The 16,385-nt window shown below is 42.8% G+C and overlaps 1 protein-coding gene across 1 annotated transcript in view; it reads left to right on the top strand.

Moving 5' to 3' along the window:
• The window catches only part of DENND6B (DENN domain containing 6B), an 81,240-nt gene that overhangs the window by 16,681 nt on the left and 48,174 nt on the right, over positions 1-16,385 (top strand). Inside the window, exons 4-5 of the mRNA XM_075345412.1 lie at positions 6,976-7,085; positions 13,067-13,147. Coding sequence (XP_075201527.1) covers positions 6,976-7,085; positions 13,067-13,147 — 191 coding nt within the window. The remainder of the gene's footprint in view (positions 1-6,975; positions 7,086-13,066; positions 13,148-16,385) is intronic.

Raw genomic sequence — 16,385 nt, 5'->3', positions numbered from 1 at the left:
TGAACTGGGGTGAACCGCTGACGTCACAGCTACGGGTCTCGCAGTACGGCGGGTGTCGCAGCAATTCAGGCCACTACTGAAGTGAGCCACGTGATCAGTGGTGCCATCACTCACGTGAGTCCTCCAGCTGCTGCTCACTTCAGTCGCGGCCTGCTGTGCGCTCACAGGTGGAGGACTCCAGCTATGACAGAAAACACCTGAGTGAGAGCACCGCTGATTGCGCGGCTCATTTCAGTCACTCGGGTGGTTTGCTTTGACAGTTCGAGTCCTCTACCGCTGATAGAGCGACTCTCTTCAGTGCTGTACAATGTAGATACGCCCACCGGCGGCTGTGATTGGTTGCAGTCAGACAGCTGTCACTCAGCATGGGGGCTCATTTGACTGCAACCAATTACAGATGGGGATGGAGTCAATATGGATGAGGCTAATGAGCGAGTCCGGAAGAAGATGAGAGGTGCGGGAGCAGCGTGACAGCCGGTGATCAGTGAGTATGTACTGCTTGGGGAGAAAGAGAGAGCGCGCAAGAGAGACAGAGAAACTGACACGGGCACCGACACTGACACTGACACGGCACCGACACTGGCACCGACACACGGACACCGGCATGTCAAAATCACTCCAGCATTGATTTTGTCATTCTGGAACTAAGTTGGTGAACTACGTTTTTGTTGACAAAACCGCAGGTAAAGCGCATGCCAAATGCATGCCAAACGCACCAATTTGATAGCATGCATTTTTCCTTGCATTTTTGATGCCCTCATTGATTTCAATAGGTGACAAATGTTGAAAAAAATGCAAGAAAGAATGAACATGCTGCTTTTTTTTGTCACAAACCTTTGGCAAAAAAACACCGACAAATAAACTGCAATGTGCTCATAGCAAATCTGACTTCTCATAGACTTTGCTGGGATGTCAGAAAGTTCTGACAAAACTGCAACAAAAAACGCGACAAAATCATCATCTACTCTAGCTACTGTATCTATCCATTATCTTATGTTTTGTTTCTCCTTGCTTCTCCTTTAAAAAAACGCAATAACAAAACCGCATCAAAACCGCGCTAAAACGCATCAAAAATGCACCTATATTACAAGTGGGGTTTTTTTTAACATTTCCAGGCTCTCTCTGACAAGGTGCAGTTTTGGTTGCAGTTTGTGTGCAGAAAAAACTGCAGAGTGCGCATGTAGCCTAATGCTCCAGCATAAGGCCACTTAATGACTTCCATAAAAAAGTATATTAATGGTTGTTAAGACACATTCAATTTTCAGTTATAAAAAGTCTGCTTGTCAGGGCATCTATGGTTCCAAACCCCATATTCATTATTATTTATTTATATTTGGATTTATTATACCATTAATTCCATAATTCTGTACATGAGAAGTGGTGCATAAAAAATACGGTGTGTCCACCCATATGAGAGAGAGGGAAAGAGAGAGAGAGATGGAGGTGATGTCGCTGTATGATGTCACCTTCTTGCATCTGATTGGCAGCCGGCAGCCAATGGTATAGTGCTCAGAGCTCCTCTGCGCGGCACCGCAAATGATTCAACTGTACCTGCCGGCGCCGCCTCCCAGCATAGAGCTGCGATCATCACGGGGTCTGCAGGCCGCAAACAGCAGGTATGTGCCCACGATCAGGACCCGCTGTGTCCTGGACGCGGTGGGTCCTGACTGCGGGGCTCCAAGTCTCCTCCGCTGGAGACCGCAGCTGCTCCAGCTCACAATCTGGGTTCGGCCCGCTGCGGTCTCCTGCTGTATTTTCAGTACAGAGGACACTTACGACTCTGAAAGCCACACCACAGGTCAATGTTTGCTGCGGTCTGCACACGCACAGTGGATGAGATTTCTAGAAATTCCATCCACTCTGCTTGTACTGTACAACCCAGCGCTCTGGACGCAGCTGAAACATGCTGCCTCCAAAACGCTGCAAACACTGATCAGCACACAGCCCTGAGGGAACGGAGGAAAGGTGAGAAGAATTTTTTTTTTGGCGATTGTGAAGAGCGACATAATAGGGGACGAGGATGAGGGCACAATACTACAAGGATGGGCAGAATACTAGAAGGATGGGCAGAATACTAGAAGGATGGGCAGAATGCGGCAAGGATGGGCACAATACTACAAGGATGGGCACAATACTACTGGGCAGAATACTACAAAGATAGGCACAATACTACAAGGATGGACATGAGGATGGACACAATACTACAAGGATGGGCAAGGATAGACAAGTACAAGGATAGACAATACTACAAGGATGGGCACAATACTACAAGGATGGGCAGAATATTACAGGGCACAAGGATGAGCACAATACTACAGGGCACAAGTATGGACAATACTACAAGGATGGGCAGAATACTACAGGGCACAAGGATGGGAGACATTACTACAGGGTACAAGGATGGGCACATTACTACAGGGCACAAAGATCGGCACATTACTCAGGGTACAAGGAAGGGGCACATTACTATAGGGCATAAGGATGGGAGACATTACTACAGAGGACAAGATGGGGACATTACTACAGAGGACAAGGATGGGGGACATTACTACAGGGCACAAGGATGGGGACATTGCTACAGTATGGGGGACATAACTACAGGACACAAGGATGTGCATATTATACAGGACACAAGGGGGACATTACTACAAGATGTTGGCTAAGATGACTGTATGATGCTGTTAATTGTAAAAGAATATTAGAAGGGGATAAAATGTAAAAAAAATATAAAATAAAGCATGACTTTTTTGCCATTAAAAATTATTTTATATATATACAGTATATATATATATATATATATATATATACATATATATATATATATATATATATATATATATATATATATATATATATATATATATATATATATATGTGTATATATATATATATATATATATATATATATATATATATATATATATATGTAAAATCATTTTTAATGGCAAAAAAAGTCATGCTTTATTTTGAATATTTCCTAATGTGGTGGACAATCGGATGTGTTAAGGCACAGAATTCCGAACTATGGGGGATAGTCTGGAGATGTTTTGGAGGCAATTGGGTGAGGAACATATCAGTGTGGAGGAGAGAATGAGGTCTTACAAGGACCAAGGATTGTGTTGGAATATAATAGGAGATTAGTTCTGAGATATATGGATGAGACAGATTATGGACGACTTTGTAGGTCAGTATTAGTAGTTTGAACTGTATACATTGGGGAATTGGGAGCCAATGAAGGGATTTGCAGAGGGGAGAAGCAGAGGATTAGTGGGGATAGAGGAGAAAGTTGAGCAGCAGAGCGAAGGATGGACTGGAGAGGAGTGAGAGAATTAGCAGGAAGGGTGGGGGCAAAGTTCAGCCCGGTCATGCTGTCCATGAATGAGCTACATGATCCCTTTTGAAATATCGGATTGGCTGAAAGTGCCCTGTTTGCATAAATAGCATACTACTACTACTGTATGTGGTGGGATCTAGTCACTGTTTAATGGTTACAGCCATTTTTTATTTTCTTTTTAATTCTTCTAATGTAATTATAATAAAAAAACTTGTACAGCTTTCATTCGGACTCCTATGTCCATGTTTCCTGACAAAAAATAACCCTGTGTGAAAGCTAATCCTTCTTTGATATTGACAGTCTAATATGTAAAGGAGCCCCCAACCCTTCTCTGACTGATGATAAGTGTGAGATAAAGATCCCGAATCTCCGATTTTCAACCGCCAAGTCTTTTGGTGTTTAAAAGAAAAGCCACTACCAAACCTGTCATCTACCATTAAGGTCTGCTACATGGCCGCTGACAGCAGACACAGACAGAGCCATGTAGCAGAGCTGAATGGCCGCTGATAGCAGACACAGACAGAGCCGCGGGATCAGAATGAAGTCGGATGAACTTCACCCGACTTCATTGTCATCCCGCGGCTCTGTCTGTGTGCCGAGGCCTGATTTTCGGTCACAGGTGAAGGTCCCACCGGTGACCGCAAATCCCCTGAGTGACTTAAGTGATCTGCACTATCACTGTGCCGTCACTGAGGTTACCCGCGGCCACAGCAGAAGTCCTACCGCTGAGATCTGTGGCCGCGGGTAACCTGAGTGACGTCACCGCTGATAGCGCGACTCACTTCAGTTGCTGCGTGGAGCTCACAGAGAGCGGTCATGGTCTGTGACCGCTCTCTGTCAGCTTCTGATGTAGCAGAGCTGAAAGTGTCGTGGGACCTCTGTGGATTACGTCAGACCTGGCGGGGTATTTGGGGACTTTAATAAAGTGGTGAAAGAGGGTGTTTTTTTTTTTCATTTATTTCAAATAAAGGATTATATGGTGTATGTCTTTTTTTCTTTATCTTACAGGTTAATCATTAATTAATCATGGAAGGTATCTCGGGGAGACGCCTGCCATGATTAACCTAGGACTTAGTGGCAGCTATGGGCTGCTGCCATTAACTCCTTATTACCTCGATTGCCACCGCACCAGGGCAATTCGGGATGAGCCGGGTACAGTCCCGGGACTGTCACATCTAATGGATGCGGCAATTCCGGGCGGCTGCTGGCTGATATTGTTAGGCTGGGGGGCTCCCCATAACGTGGGGCTCCCCATCCTGACAATACCAGCCTCCAGCCATATGGCTTTACCCTGGCTGGTATGAAAATTGGAGGGGACCGCACGCCGTTTTTGTTTAATTATTTATTTATTTATTTAATTTACTGCACGATATAGACCCGCCCACCGGCAGCTGTGATTGGTTGCAGTGAGACAGCTGTCACTCAATGTGGGGGCATGTCTGACTGCAACCAATCATAGGCGCCACTAGGCAGGGAAAGCAGTGAATACTAGATGGAATAATGAATGGCCGGCTTTTTCAAAAGATGAAAAGCTGCCGGAGCTTTGTGACAGCCGTGCAGCGCCGCGCCGGTGAAAGGGGATCGGTGAGTATGAGAGAGGGGGTGGGAGAGACCGACAGAGAGAATAGAGACCGAGAAGGAGAGACTGACCGACAGAGAGAGAGAGAGACCGACGACAGGGAGACAGAGAGACTGACAGAGAGAGTGACCGACTGACAGAGATAGAGATTGACCGACATCGACAGACCTCACTCATTTGCAGTGTTTTCTGCAAAATGCGATAAATGTATTTATAAAAACGCATGTCACTAGGATGGTGTGTGTGCCGTCCGTGTGACATCCGTTTATTTTCACGCACTCATAGACTTGCAGTGGAGTGACTCGCGTGAGAAACTCACCAAAACGCAGCATGTTGCAATTTTTTTTCTCAGTCCGATTGGGACCGAGAAAAAAATAGCAGATCTGAGCTGACTCATTGCTTAACATTGGTCCGAGTGCAATGCGAGATTTTCTCGCATTGCACTCGTGCGAGTTAACACTAGAACTACTGAGGTAGTCATTTTGACTACTTTGCACCATGTATTTCTATATAGGTGTCACGAGTCCAGTAGTTCTAGTGTTAATCGCAAGTGTGACTCCAGCCTTACAGAGAATATAGGAGGACTTGGCAAAGTGAGAACTATCATATCTGATGCCTTTTCTAAGGTTTGATGCTAAATACCTGTCAAAATGTGTTAATCAAATGGTCATTTATTCAAAACCAATGGTATTTTAAGAATTTCAGACTACATTGGCATGCAAACGTTTTGGCAGCCTTGATCAAAATTACTTTTATTGTGAACAGATAAACAAGGGTAAGATGAAATGATCCGTAAAAAGCATAAAGTTGACACATTTCCTTTGTATTTTAGTAAAAAAAAAAATATATATATATATATATTTTCATGTTTTACATTTTTAAATGAACAAAAAAGTAAAATGAGCCGATGCAAAAGTTTGAGAACCCTGCATGGTTAGTACCTGGTAGCACTCCCTTTTGGCAAATATCACAGCTTGCAAATGCTTTTTGTTGCCAGCCAAGAGTGTTTCAATTCTTGTTTTGAGGGATTTTCATCCATAATTCCTTGGAAAAGTCTTCCATTTCTATGCGGTTCCTGGGTCGTCTTGCATGCACTGCTCTTTTGAGGTCTAGCCACAGATTTTCAATGATGTTCAGATCAGGGGACTGTGAGGGCCATTGTACAACCTACATCCTACCTCCTTTTGCCTATTGTGGATTTTGACGTGTGTTTAGGATCATAATCCTTTTTTACAAGCCATCCTCTTTCAACTTCAGCTTTTTTTTTTTTTTTTACAGATGGTGTTATGTTTACATCAAACATTTGTTAAAGTTTCATTGAATCAATTCTTCCCTTTACCCATGAAATAACACCATATGGAAAAAAAGCCAAAGATGAAAAGTGGTTTGGCTTCTACAAATGGACAATGATCGTAAACACACATCAAATTCCACAACAGACTACCTCAAAAGACGCAAGCTGAAGATTTTACAATGGCCCTCACAGTCCTCTGATCTGAACATTGAAAATCTGTGGCTAGACCTCAAAAGAGCAGTGCATGCAAAACGACCCGAAAAATGTCACAGAACTGAAACACTTTTCCAAGGTAGAATCAATGAAATCCCTCAAACAAAAATTGAAAAACTGTTGGCTGGCCACAAAAAGCATTTACAAGCTGTGATAATTACTAAAGGGTGTGCTACTAGGAACTAAACATGCAGGGTGACAAACTTTTGTATTGGCCCATTTTGCTTTTTATTAATTTAAAAATGTAAAATATTAAAATATTTATTTTTTTTTGCCTAAAATACAAAGGAAATGTGAAATGTGTGATCTTCAAACATTATGTCTTTTAGAGAGCATTTAATCTTCAACTTGCTTATCTGTTCACAATACACAGCAGTTTTGACCAGGGGTGCCCAAACGTTTGCATGCCACTGTACATGCAAATAGTGTGGGCAGAGATATAGATGCTTTTTCAAGGTATGTATGGAAGGACATCCTTTTCAAAAAGAGATATAAATGAATGCTGCTCAGTGTAAACCTGTATGTGTACTGTATTTTGTGATATTCCTACTGCAGGTTGTCTGGGTGACACACAGTTTACATTTCGCATGCGCCGCTCAGCAGGACATAGAAATTCCCTTCATGATGATGAGAAATATAATCGAGATGCTCCTGTTACTCTGCAGGTTAGTTGTTATTGAATATATCCAGCCAGGAATATAAGGCTTCTTTATATAAGATTAGATGTTGGTAAGACTTGTTCACACCCCTCGTAAGGTTTTCCCATCAGGTTTCTGAAGGGAGACAAGTCCAGAGATGCTGCAGGCGAAAGTAGCATCTTTAGGACACATTGGCTGCTCACAGTAACATGAGTAATATTCGGCCCGGCATTCTCATTTTAAAAAATGTCTCCTAATACACTTTATAGGAATGGCAGAACCACTGGTTCTACAATTAAATCATTGTGACAATCAGTTGTTAGTGTATGTGGAATGAAAACTAGAGGGGTCCGAATACCGTATATTATGCAAAACCATAATGCCAATGAGTAGGACTGGTGTGGCATTCCCTTATGAAGGCCTCTTCATGGGGTGGTGCACAAGTTCTCTTCAGATTCTAAGCTTAAGGCATCAAACAATGTCTACACAAATCATCAAAAGGCATCTGCTCAATGGGCTATGATCCAGATGTTCAGTTACAGGTGTTCCAAAAAGCTCATGCAAACAATCACAAGGGCCATCATGGTGCAGAGCAAGAAGGCAGTGGAGGCTGGAATAGAAGTCTATCCTCTTCAGAAATGACTCCTGATTTTGTCTCGGATGCAATAAAAGTCGGAAATTGGTCTAGAGACCACGTGGGCAATGCCTTCACACCAGTACTACTCCTAGAATTATGATGTGGGTTGGCATATTGTACAGTTGATGGACCCCTCTACTTTGCATTCCAGGTACACTAACAGCCCGGTATTACATTGATTTGGTCGTGGAACCGGTGGTATGGACATTTCTGCAATTTGTCCCAGGAGTCGTTTTTCAACACAACAAGACAAGGCTGCATGTGACTTGTGCTATTGGTATTGCTGATACATGTACTCTCCTATAATTTAAAGGCAACTAATACTTTTATATTGATGACCAAACCTTAGTATAAATAATCAATATCATATCTGTGGGGGTCTGACATCCGGCACCATGACTTAAGGGGGTTGTCCACTACTAGGAAATAACTGATTTCACATTTTCCTCAGGTAAAATAAAAAAAGCCTATACTCACCTCTCGTGCTGCCACTGTTTCAGCTGTGTAGGTACTCGCATTCTTGGTGCTCACATGATGTTGTAACGTCACACTAGCCCAGTTCCAATCACCATCGGCTTCTGTCTCCCCACCTTCGGACGCAAGGCCAATCAACAGAAAATGAGTGGCAGACGCAGAATTCACTTCCTGTTGATTAGCTAAGTTGCCTCAAGGTGAGGAGACAGAAGCCGGCAGTGATTGGACATGGGGCTTGTGTGATATCACAACGTCACACTAGTACTTACACCACTAGAATGGTGCCTGCATGGGAGGTGGGTATAGGCTTTTTTACTTTTCCTGGGGGAAACATATGGAATCGTAAGAGGTTGTCCTAGCAGTGGCTTGTAGCTGGTCTTCCGTCTTGTGCCCATTGTCTTGCAAACAAATTATGGTGTTTAGAATAAATACAGACGCCTTAGGCTTTGTATGTGATGTACAATTTCAAAAATTTCACTTGCAGTAAAGAATTAATCAATGGAGGAACCAGTGATACACTCATTTTCTCCAGTTTCTCCCATGAGTCATTTTTCAACATAATGTCTTCCTACATGTTTCTCGTGTTATTGTGAGCAGTCTGCAAGGCTGAAACGTGGCACTATGGCATTAAACATCTACGTACTTGTCTTCCATGGAGCACATCTTGGATGTAATTGGGTGGCAATCACAAAGGGGCCTACCAACAAGGTCTCTTGATGATTTGTATCCCCAAGTGCATTCAGTGTGGTAAATCATTCCTCAGACACTTTATTAATAACCTCCTTGAATACATGCCAAAGTTTAAGTGCATGTATTTCTGCACTTGAAACTCAAACTTGTAACGGAAAAAATTGATGTTAAGAAAATTTTGTTTCTGTTCTTTCATCATTTGCATATCACTAACATGTCTATTCATCCTGTGATTTTCCTATTGTCATAACCTTTCCTTCTCTACTATTTTATGTTTTTCTTACAGCCTGCGAATTTACAGGCAGGTACTGTAGTTGTCACCTATCTGCCTGGTGCTGATTTCTGCCTACTCACAGTGGTCATGGACCGCTTCTGTCTGTAATTCTACATTCTCTTGTATAATGCATCGATAGAGCAGCTGCTTCTCTTCCGCTCTGTTCTGTTCATCGGTTGTGATTACCGATATAATGCCATAAACAGCCAGCTCCCCGATACCAAATTGTAGGGAGCCAGCTGTCAATCAGCATGATGTCAGTAGTCACACCCTTTCAACATAGCACCCGAAGAGGAAGAGCTGCTCTGTTGATGTGACATCAACGGAAAATACAGAATCTCCGGGAGAAGTGGTCTCCGACCACTTTGAGCTGTCGGAGATTGACTCCGGGCATTACAGGTAGGTATTCACAGACAGTGTATCTAGAATGCCTGTGAATACATTTAGATACAATTATTATTTTTTTCTTAAAGATGTTAGAGCACACAAGCCTACTTAATCGACATGAATTTTTGGAGTAATATAGTATGTAGATGTCTCTAATTTTGTTACTTTATGTGTTAGGCTGGTTTCACATCAGCGGTGTTCTGCCGCACTGCCGGATCCGGCACAAATACAGTACAGGTCAATACAGTTCACAGGCATCGCGGCAAGCTCCGGTCATATGCGGTCATGTGACCGGAGCATGTGACAGCATGTGACCGGAGCTTGCCGTGATGCCTGTGAGCTGTATTGAACTGTACTGCATTTGTGCCGAATCCGGCAGTGCGGCAGAATACCGCTAATGTGAAACAGTCTGCATTCACACATCTACAGTGCTGGCCAAAAGTATTGGAACCCCTGCAATTCTGTCAGATAATACTCAGTTTCTTCTTGAAAATGATTGCAATCACAAATTCTTTGGTATTATTATCTTCATTTATTTTGCTTGCAATGAAAAAACACAAAAGAGAATGAAACAAAAATCAAATCATTGATCATTTCACACAAAACTCCAAAAATGGGCCAGACAAAAGCATTGGCACCCTTAGCCTAATACTTGGTTGCACAACCTTAGCCAAAATAACTGCGAACAGCCGCTTCCGGTAATCATCAATGAGTTTCTTACAATGCTCTGCTGGAATTTTAGACCATTCTTCTTCAGCAAACTGCTCCAGGTCCCTGAGATTTGAAGGGTGCCTTCTCCAAACTGCCATTTTGAGATCTCTCCACAGGTGTTCTATGGGATTCAGGTCTGGACTCATTGCTGGCCACTTTAGTAGTCTCCAGTGCTTTCTATCAAACCATTTTCTAGTGCTTTTTGAAGTGTGTTTTGGGTCATTGTCCTGCTGGAAGACCCATGACCTCTGAGGAAGACCCAGCTTTCTCACACTGGGCTTTACATTATGCTGCAAAATTTGTTGGTAGTCTTCAGACTTCATAATGCGATGCACACGGTCAATCAGTCCAGTGCCAGAGGCAGCAAAGAAACCCCAAAACATCAGGGAACCTCCGCCATGTTTGACTGCAGGGACCGTGTTCCTTTCTTTGAATGCCTCTTTTTTTTTCCTGTAAACTCTATGTTGATGGCTTTTCCAAAAAAGCTCTACTTTTGTCTCATCTGACCAGAGAACATTCTTCCAAAACGTTTTAGGCTTTCTCAGGTAAGTTTTGGCAAACTCCAGCCTGGCTTTTTTTATGTCTCGGGGTAAGAAGTGGGGTCTACCTGGGTATCCTACCATACAGTCCCTTTTCATTCAGATGTCGACGGATAGTACGGGTTGACACTGTTGTACCCTCGGACTGCAGGGCAGCTTGAACTTGTTTGGATGTTAAGGCCCCGTCACACTAAGCAACATCGCTAGCAACATCGCTAGCAACATTGCTGCTAACGAACAACTTTTGTGACGTAGCAGCGATGTTGCTAGTGATGTTTCTGTGTGTGACATCCAGCAACAACCTGGCCCCTGCTGTGAGGTCGTTGGTTGTTGCTGAATGTCCTGGGCCATTTTTTAGTTGTTGCTGTCCCGCTGTGAAGCACAGATCGCTGTGTGTGACAGCGAGACAGCAACAACTAAATGTGCAGGCAGCAGGAGCTGGCTTCTGCGGAGGCTGGTAACCACAGTAAACATCGGGTAACCAAGAAGCCCTGTCCTTGGTTACCCGATATTTACCTTTGTTACCAGCCTCCGCCGCTCTCACTGTCAGTGCCGGCTCCTGCTCTGTGCACACGTAGCTGCAGGACACATCGGGTTAATTAACCCGATGTGTGCTGTAGCTAGGAGAGCAGGGAGCCAGCGCTAAGCATTGTGCGCTGCTCCCTGCTCTGTGTACATTTAGCTGCAGCACACATCGGGTAATTAACCCGATGTGTGCTGTAACTAGGAGAGCAAGGAGCCAGCGCTAAGCGGTGTGCGCTGCTCCCTGCTCTGTGCACGTGTAGCTGCAGTACACATCGGGTAATTAACCCGATGTGTGCTATAACTAGGAGAGCAGGGAGCCAGCGCTAAGCGGTGTGCGCTGCTCCCTGCTCTCTGCACGTGTAGCTGTGTGCGCTGGTAACCAAGGTAAATATCGGGTTGGTTACCCGATATTTACCTTAGTTACCAAGCGCAGCATCTTCCACGCGGCGCTGGGGGCTGGTCACTGGTTGCTGGTGAGCTCACCAGCAACTCGTGTAGCGACGCTCCAGCGATCCCTGCCAGGTCAGGTTGCTGGTGGGATCGCTGGAGCGTCGCTGTGTGACATCTCACCAGCAACCTCCTAGCAACTTACCAGCGATCCCTATCGTTGTTGGGATCGCTGGTAAGTTGTTTAGTGTGACTGGACCTTTAGTCGAGGTTCTTTATCCATCATCCGCACAATCTTGCATTGAAATCTCTCGTCAATTTTGCTTTTCCTTCCACATCTAGGGAGGTTAGCCACAGTGCCATGGGCTTTAAACTTCTTGATGACACTGCGCACCGTAGACACAAGGTTCTTTCAGGTCTTTGGAGATGGACTTGTAGCCTTGAGATTGCTCATGCTCCCTCACAATTTGGATTCTCAAGTCCTCAGACAGTTCTTTGGTCTTCTTTCTTTTCTCCATGCTCAATGTGGTACACACAAGGACACAGGACAGAGGTTGAGTCAACTTTAATCCATGTCACCTGGCTGCAAGTGGGATTTAGTTATTGCCAACACCTGTTAGGTGCCACAGGTAAGTTACAGGTGCTGTTAATTACACAAATTAGAGAAGCATCACATGATTTTTCAAACAGTGCCAATACTTTTGTCCACCCCCTTTTTTATGTTTGGTGTGGAATTATATCCAATTTGGCTTTATGACAATTTTTTTTGTTTTTCATTGAAGACAAATTAAATGAAGATAATAATACCAAAGAATTTGTGATTGCAATAATTTTCAAGGAGAAACTGAATATTATCTGACAAATTTGCAGGGGTGCCAATACTTTTGGCCAGCACTGTATGTGACAAGTCCTAGTGGTGGTCATTTTTTTCTGATACAGAACACTCACCCATAGAATTTAATTGAAGAAAACACATATCGGTTTTAAAAACTGGTCCGTGAGACTCAGAGCATGTCCCATGCTCATCAGTTTTACTCATGATACTCGGTCATTGAAGTCAATGGGGAGCCATGAAAAGAGTTCCATCCAATTTTCTCTGGATAAAAAAGTTCACAGTCTACCTGCTTCACAGGAAAAAAAGGGATGAGAAAAACTAAAGAAACTAGGATGTCACCTGAGAAAAAAAATCTGTTTTTCTCAGATGGTAACAGTCACATGGAAATGTGAATCTAGCCTAAATGAATGGCATGCTCAAGCCTACAGTGAATATTCCTAATCAAACTATTTTGAGTATTAAAAAGAAAGTTATAAAACCAAGCAGTCAGACCTTCACTTTATCCAGCTATCCATGTACAGTCAATGCTGTTTTCTTCTGCCTTTACAGAGGGATACTGCCCATTACTTTGGGTACGTCTATTTTCGACAAGTAAGAGATAGTTCTGTGAAGAGGGGATACTTTCAGAAGGTAAGTGCTTACTGTTAAAAAAAAATTAAATTGGCAAAAAGACAATATTGACAAGTACATTAATTTGAACAGATAACATATGGGTTAATTAAATGAAATAAAGTAAACTTTCAGATTTTTTCATTTTCAATTCCAAGAGTGATTTATTCAAAGTGAAATAGAACTCTCCTAGTTACATCCCTCTTTCCATTAGTTTTTTCAATATTCTAGTTAGTATGCCTGGATTATCTGCGTAGATGGCTAATATTATAGCAATTAAATTATAGGAAACCTGCCAGCTGAGGATACATGCTGTCGAACCAAAAGCAACATGATTCAGACACTGGCTTTGTCAGTTTAGCCAGGTATGTTTCTACTCTGAAATGCTACAGTGTGTCAGAGTAACATACGGTATATTAAAAAGCCGGCCAGGAAACATGTGGCTCAAATGACTACTCCTGAAGGCTGGATCTGGGTGGCTTCTCCCTGCCTCACTCCCATTGATTACCGATTCTCTCTAATATATATATATATATATATATATATGTATATATATATATATATATATGTACATATATATATATACAATATATATATAGTACAGACCATAAGTTTGGACACACCTTCTCATCTCTAGAACAACTGTTAAGAGAAGACTTTGTGCAGCAGGCCTTCATGGTAAAATAGCTGCTAGGAAACCACAGCTAAGGACAGCCAACAAGCGGAAGAGACTTGTTTGGGCTAAAGAACACAAGGAATGGACATTAGACCAGTGGAAATCTGTGCTTTGGTCTGATGAGTCCAAATTTGAGATCTTTGGATCCAACCACCGTGTCTTTGTAGAAAAGGTGAACGGATGGACTCTACATGGCTGGTTCCCACTGTGAAGCATGGTGGAGGAGGTGTGATGGTGTGGGGGTGCTTTACTGATGACACTGTTGGGGATTTATTCAAAATTGAAGGCATACAGAACCAGCATGGCTACCACAGCATCTTGCAGTGGCATGCTATTCCATCCGGTTTGCGTTTAGTTGGACCATCATTTATTTTTCAACAGGACAATGACCCCAAACACACCTCCAGGCTGTGTAAGGGCTATTTGACTACGAAGGAGAGTGATGGGGTGCTACGCCAGATGACCTGGCCTCCACAGTCACCAGACCTGAACCCAATCGAGATGGTTTGGGGTGAGCTGGACCGCAGAGTGAAGGCAAAAGGGCCAACAAGTGCTAAGCATCTCTGGGAACTCCTTCAAGACTGTTGGAAGACCATTTCTGGTGACTACCTCTTGAAGCTCAGCTAGAGAATGCCAAGAGTGTGCAAAGTAGTAATGAAAGCAAAAGGTGGCTACTTTGAAGAACCTAGAATATAAGACATATTTTCAGTTGTTTCACACTTTAAGTATTTAATTCCACATGTTTTAAATTCATAGTTTTGATGCCTTCAATGTGAATCTACAATTTTCAGAGTCCGTAAAATAAAGAAAACTCTTTGAATGAGAAGGTGTGTCCAAACTTTTGGTCTGTAATATATATATATATATATATATATATATATATATATATATAAAATCACACAGTATATACTGTATATACATACATACATGTAAGAAAAGACCTGTAACTCAAGAGGACCGGGGTGGGGAAAAGTAGACAAGGACTAGCATCTAGGACAAGTCACCTACATTATATAAGAAAAGTGAATACACCCCTCACATTTTTGTAAATATTTTATTATATCTTTTCATGGGATAACACTGAAGACATGACATTTTGGTACAATGTAAAGTAGTCAGTGTACAGCTTCTTTAAAAGTGAAACTTTTGTGTACCCTCTAAATAACTCTACATACAGCTAATAACCCCTTCGCGAACTTGGATGTATTTATACGTCCTAGGTCGTGTCCCCTAGTAATAATGCGCTCCGGTGGCGAGGCCGCAGTAATCCCCGCCCATATTCAATGATCCAATCAGAGCAGAAATGTGCGACTAACAGGTGCGGGTGGATCAGAAGAGATCAATCTGCACCTGCTTACCACTTAGCACGATTTAAATGACTGTGGCAGTGATTGTGCCGTTCCCCGCCATCATCGGCGGCTCCGTAGCGCAATCACAGGGCGCCAATGTGTTGCCATGGAAGCGCAAGAACAGGTGATGATCCCTGATGCTACCATGACTTTTTTAATGTTATGGCCAACAGAGCACTGGCACTCACAGGAATGCTGCATTTCTCCTGATCAGAGCGATGCTGAAGCATCGCACTGATCAGCACAAGTGATCGCACTGTGCAGGCATAAAGTCCACAGGAGGACTAGTAAAAAAAAAAAGTGAAAAAGGTTTAAAAATATGAAAAAATTAACCATGTTAAACTTCCAGCGATGAGTATGAGAGAGTATGTGAGTGATAACACCATATCCACACCTGCTCCCAATTCACACCTGAGACTTTGTAACATCAATGAGTAAAATGACAAGCATGTCCACTCAAACTTTTTTGGTCGACCATGACGAGGCCTATTCTTAGTGGAACCTGTCTTGTTAAACCACTGTATGGTCTTGGCCACCGTGCTGCAGCTCAGTTTCAAGGTGTTGGCAATTTTTTTTATAGCCTAGGCAATCTTTATTTAGAGCAACAATTCTTTTTTTTAGATGCTCAGAGAATTCTTTGCCATGAGATAACATGTTGAACTTCCAGTGACCAGTATGAGAGAGTGTGTGAGCGATAACACCAAATTTAACACATCTGCTCCCAATTCACACCTTGAAAGACTAAGTCACATGACATCGGGGAGGGAAAATGGCTAATTTGGCCATTTTCACTTAGGGGTGTCCACACTTTTGTTGGCAGTGGTTTTGACATTAATGGCTGTGTGTTGAGTGAGTTATTTAGAGGGCACACCAAATTTACACTGTTAAACAATATATACACTGACTACTATACATTGTTGCCCTATGAAAAGATATAATAAAATATTTACAAAAATATGAGAGGTGTACTCAGTTTTGTGATATATTGTAAGGCACTTTGTCCCCGGGCGGCTTTTACATTCATTTTTTACTCAAACATATCTGGCTGAAATGGCAGAGTTGGGCTCTAATTCATGCTGCTCATGGTTAGGATATCATGAATCGGTCAGGTCCCCCTTAGGGCACACGAGCGTGAAAAATGGACGAGTGCAATGCGAGAAAATCTCGCATTGCACTCTGACCAATGATAGTCAATGAGGGAGAGCAGTTGGTCAGTTTTTCTCACATCCAGATT

The sequence above is a fragment of the Anomaloglossus baeobatrachus genome, chromosome 4 (genome assembly GCF_048569485.1).
Source record: "Anomaloglossus baeobatrachus isolate aAnoBae1 chromosome 4, aAnoBae1.hap1, whole genome shotgun sequence".
NCBI classification, from domain to species: Eukaryota; Metazoa; Chordata; class Amphibia; order Anura; family Aromobatidae; genus Anomaloglossus; species Anomaloglossus baeobatrachus.
The sequence above is the reverse complement of the archived record's forward strand: the minus strand, read 5'-3'. Positions and strand labels throughout refer to the sequence as shown.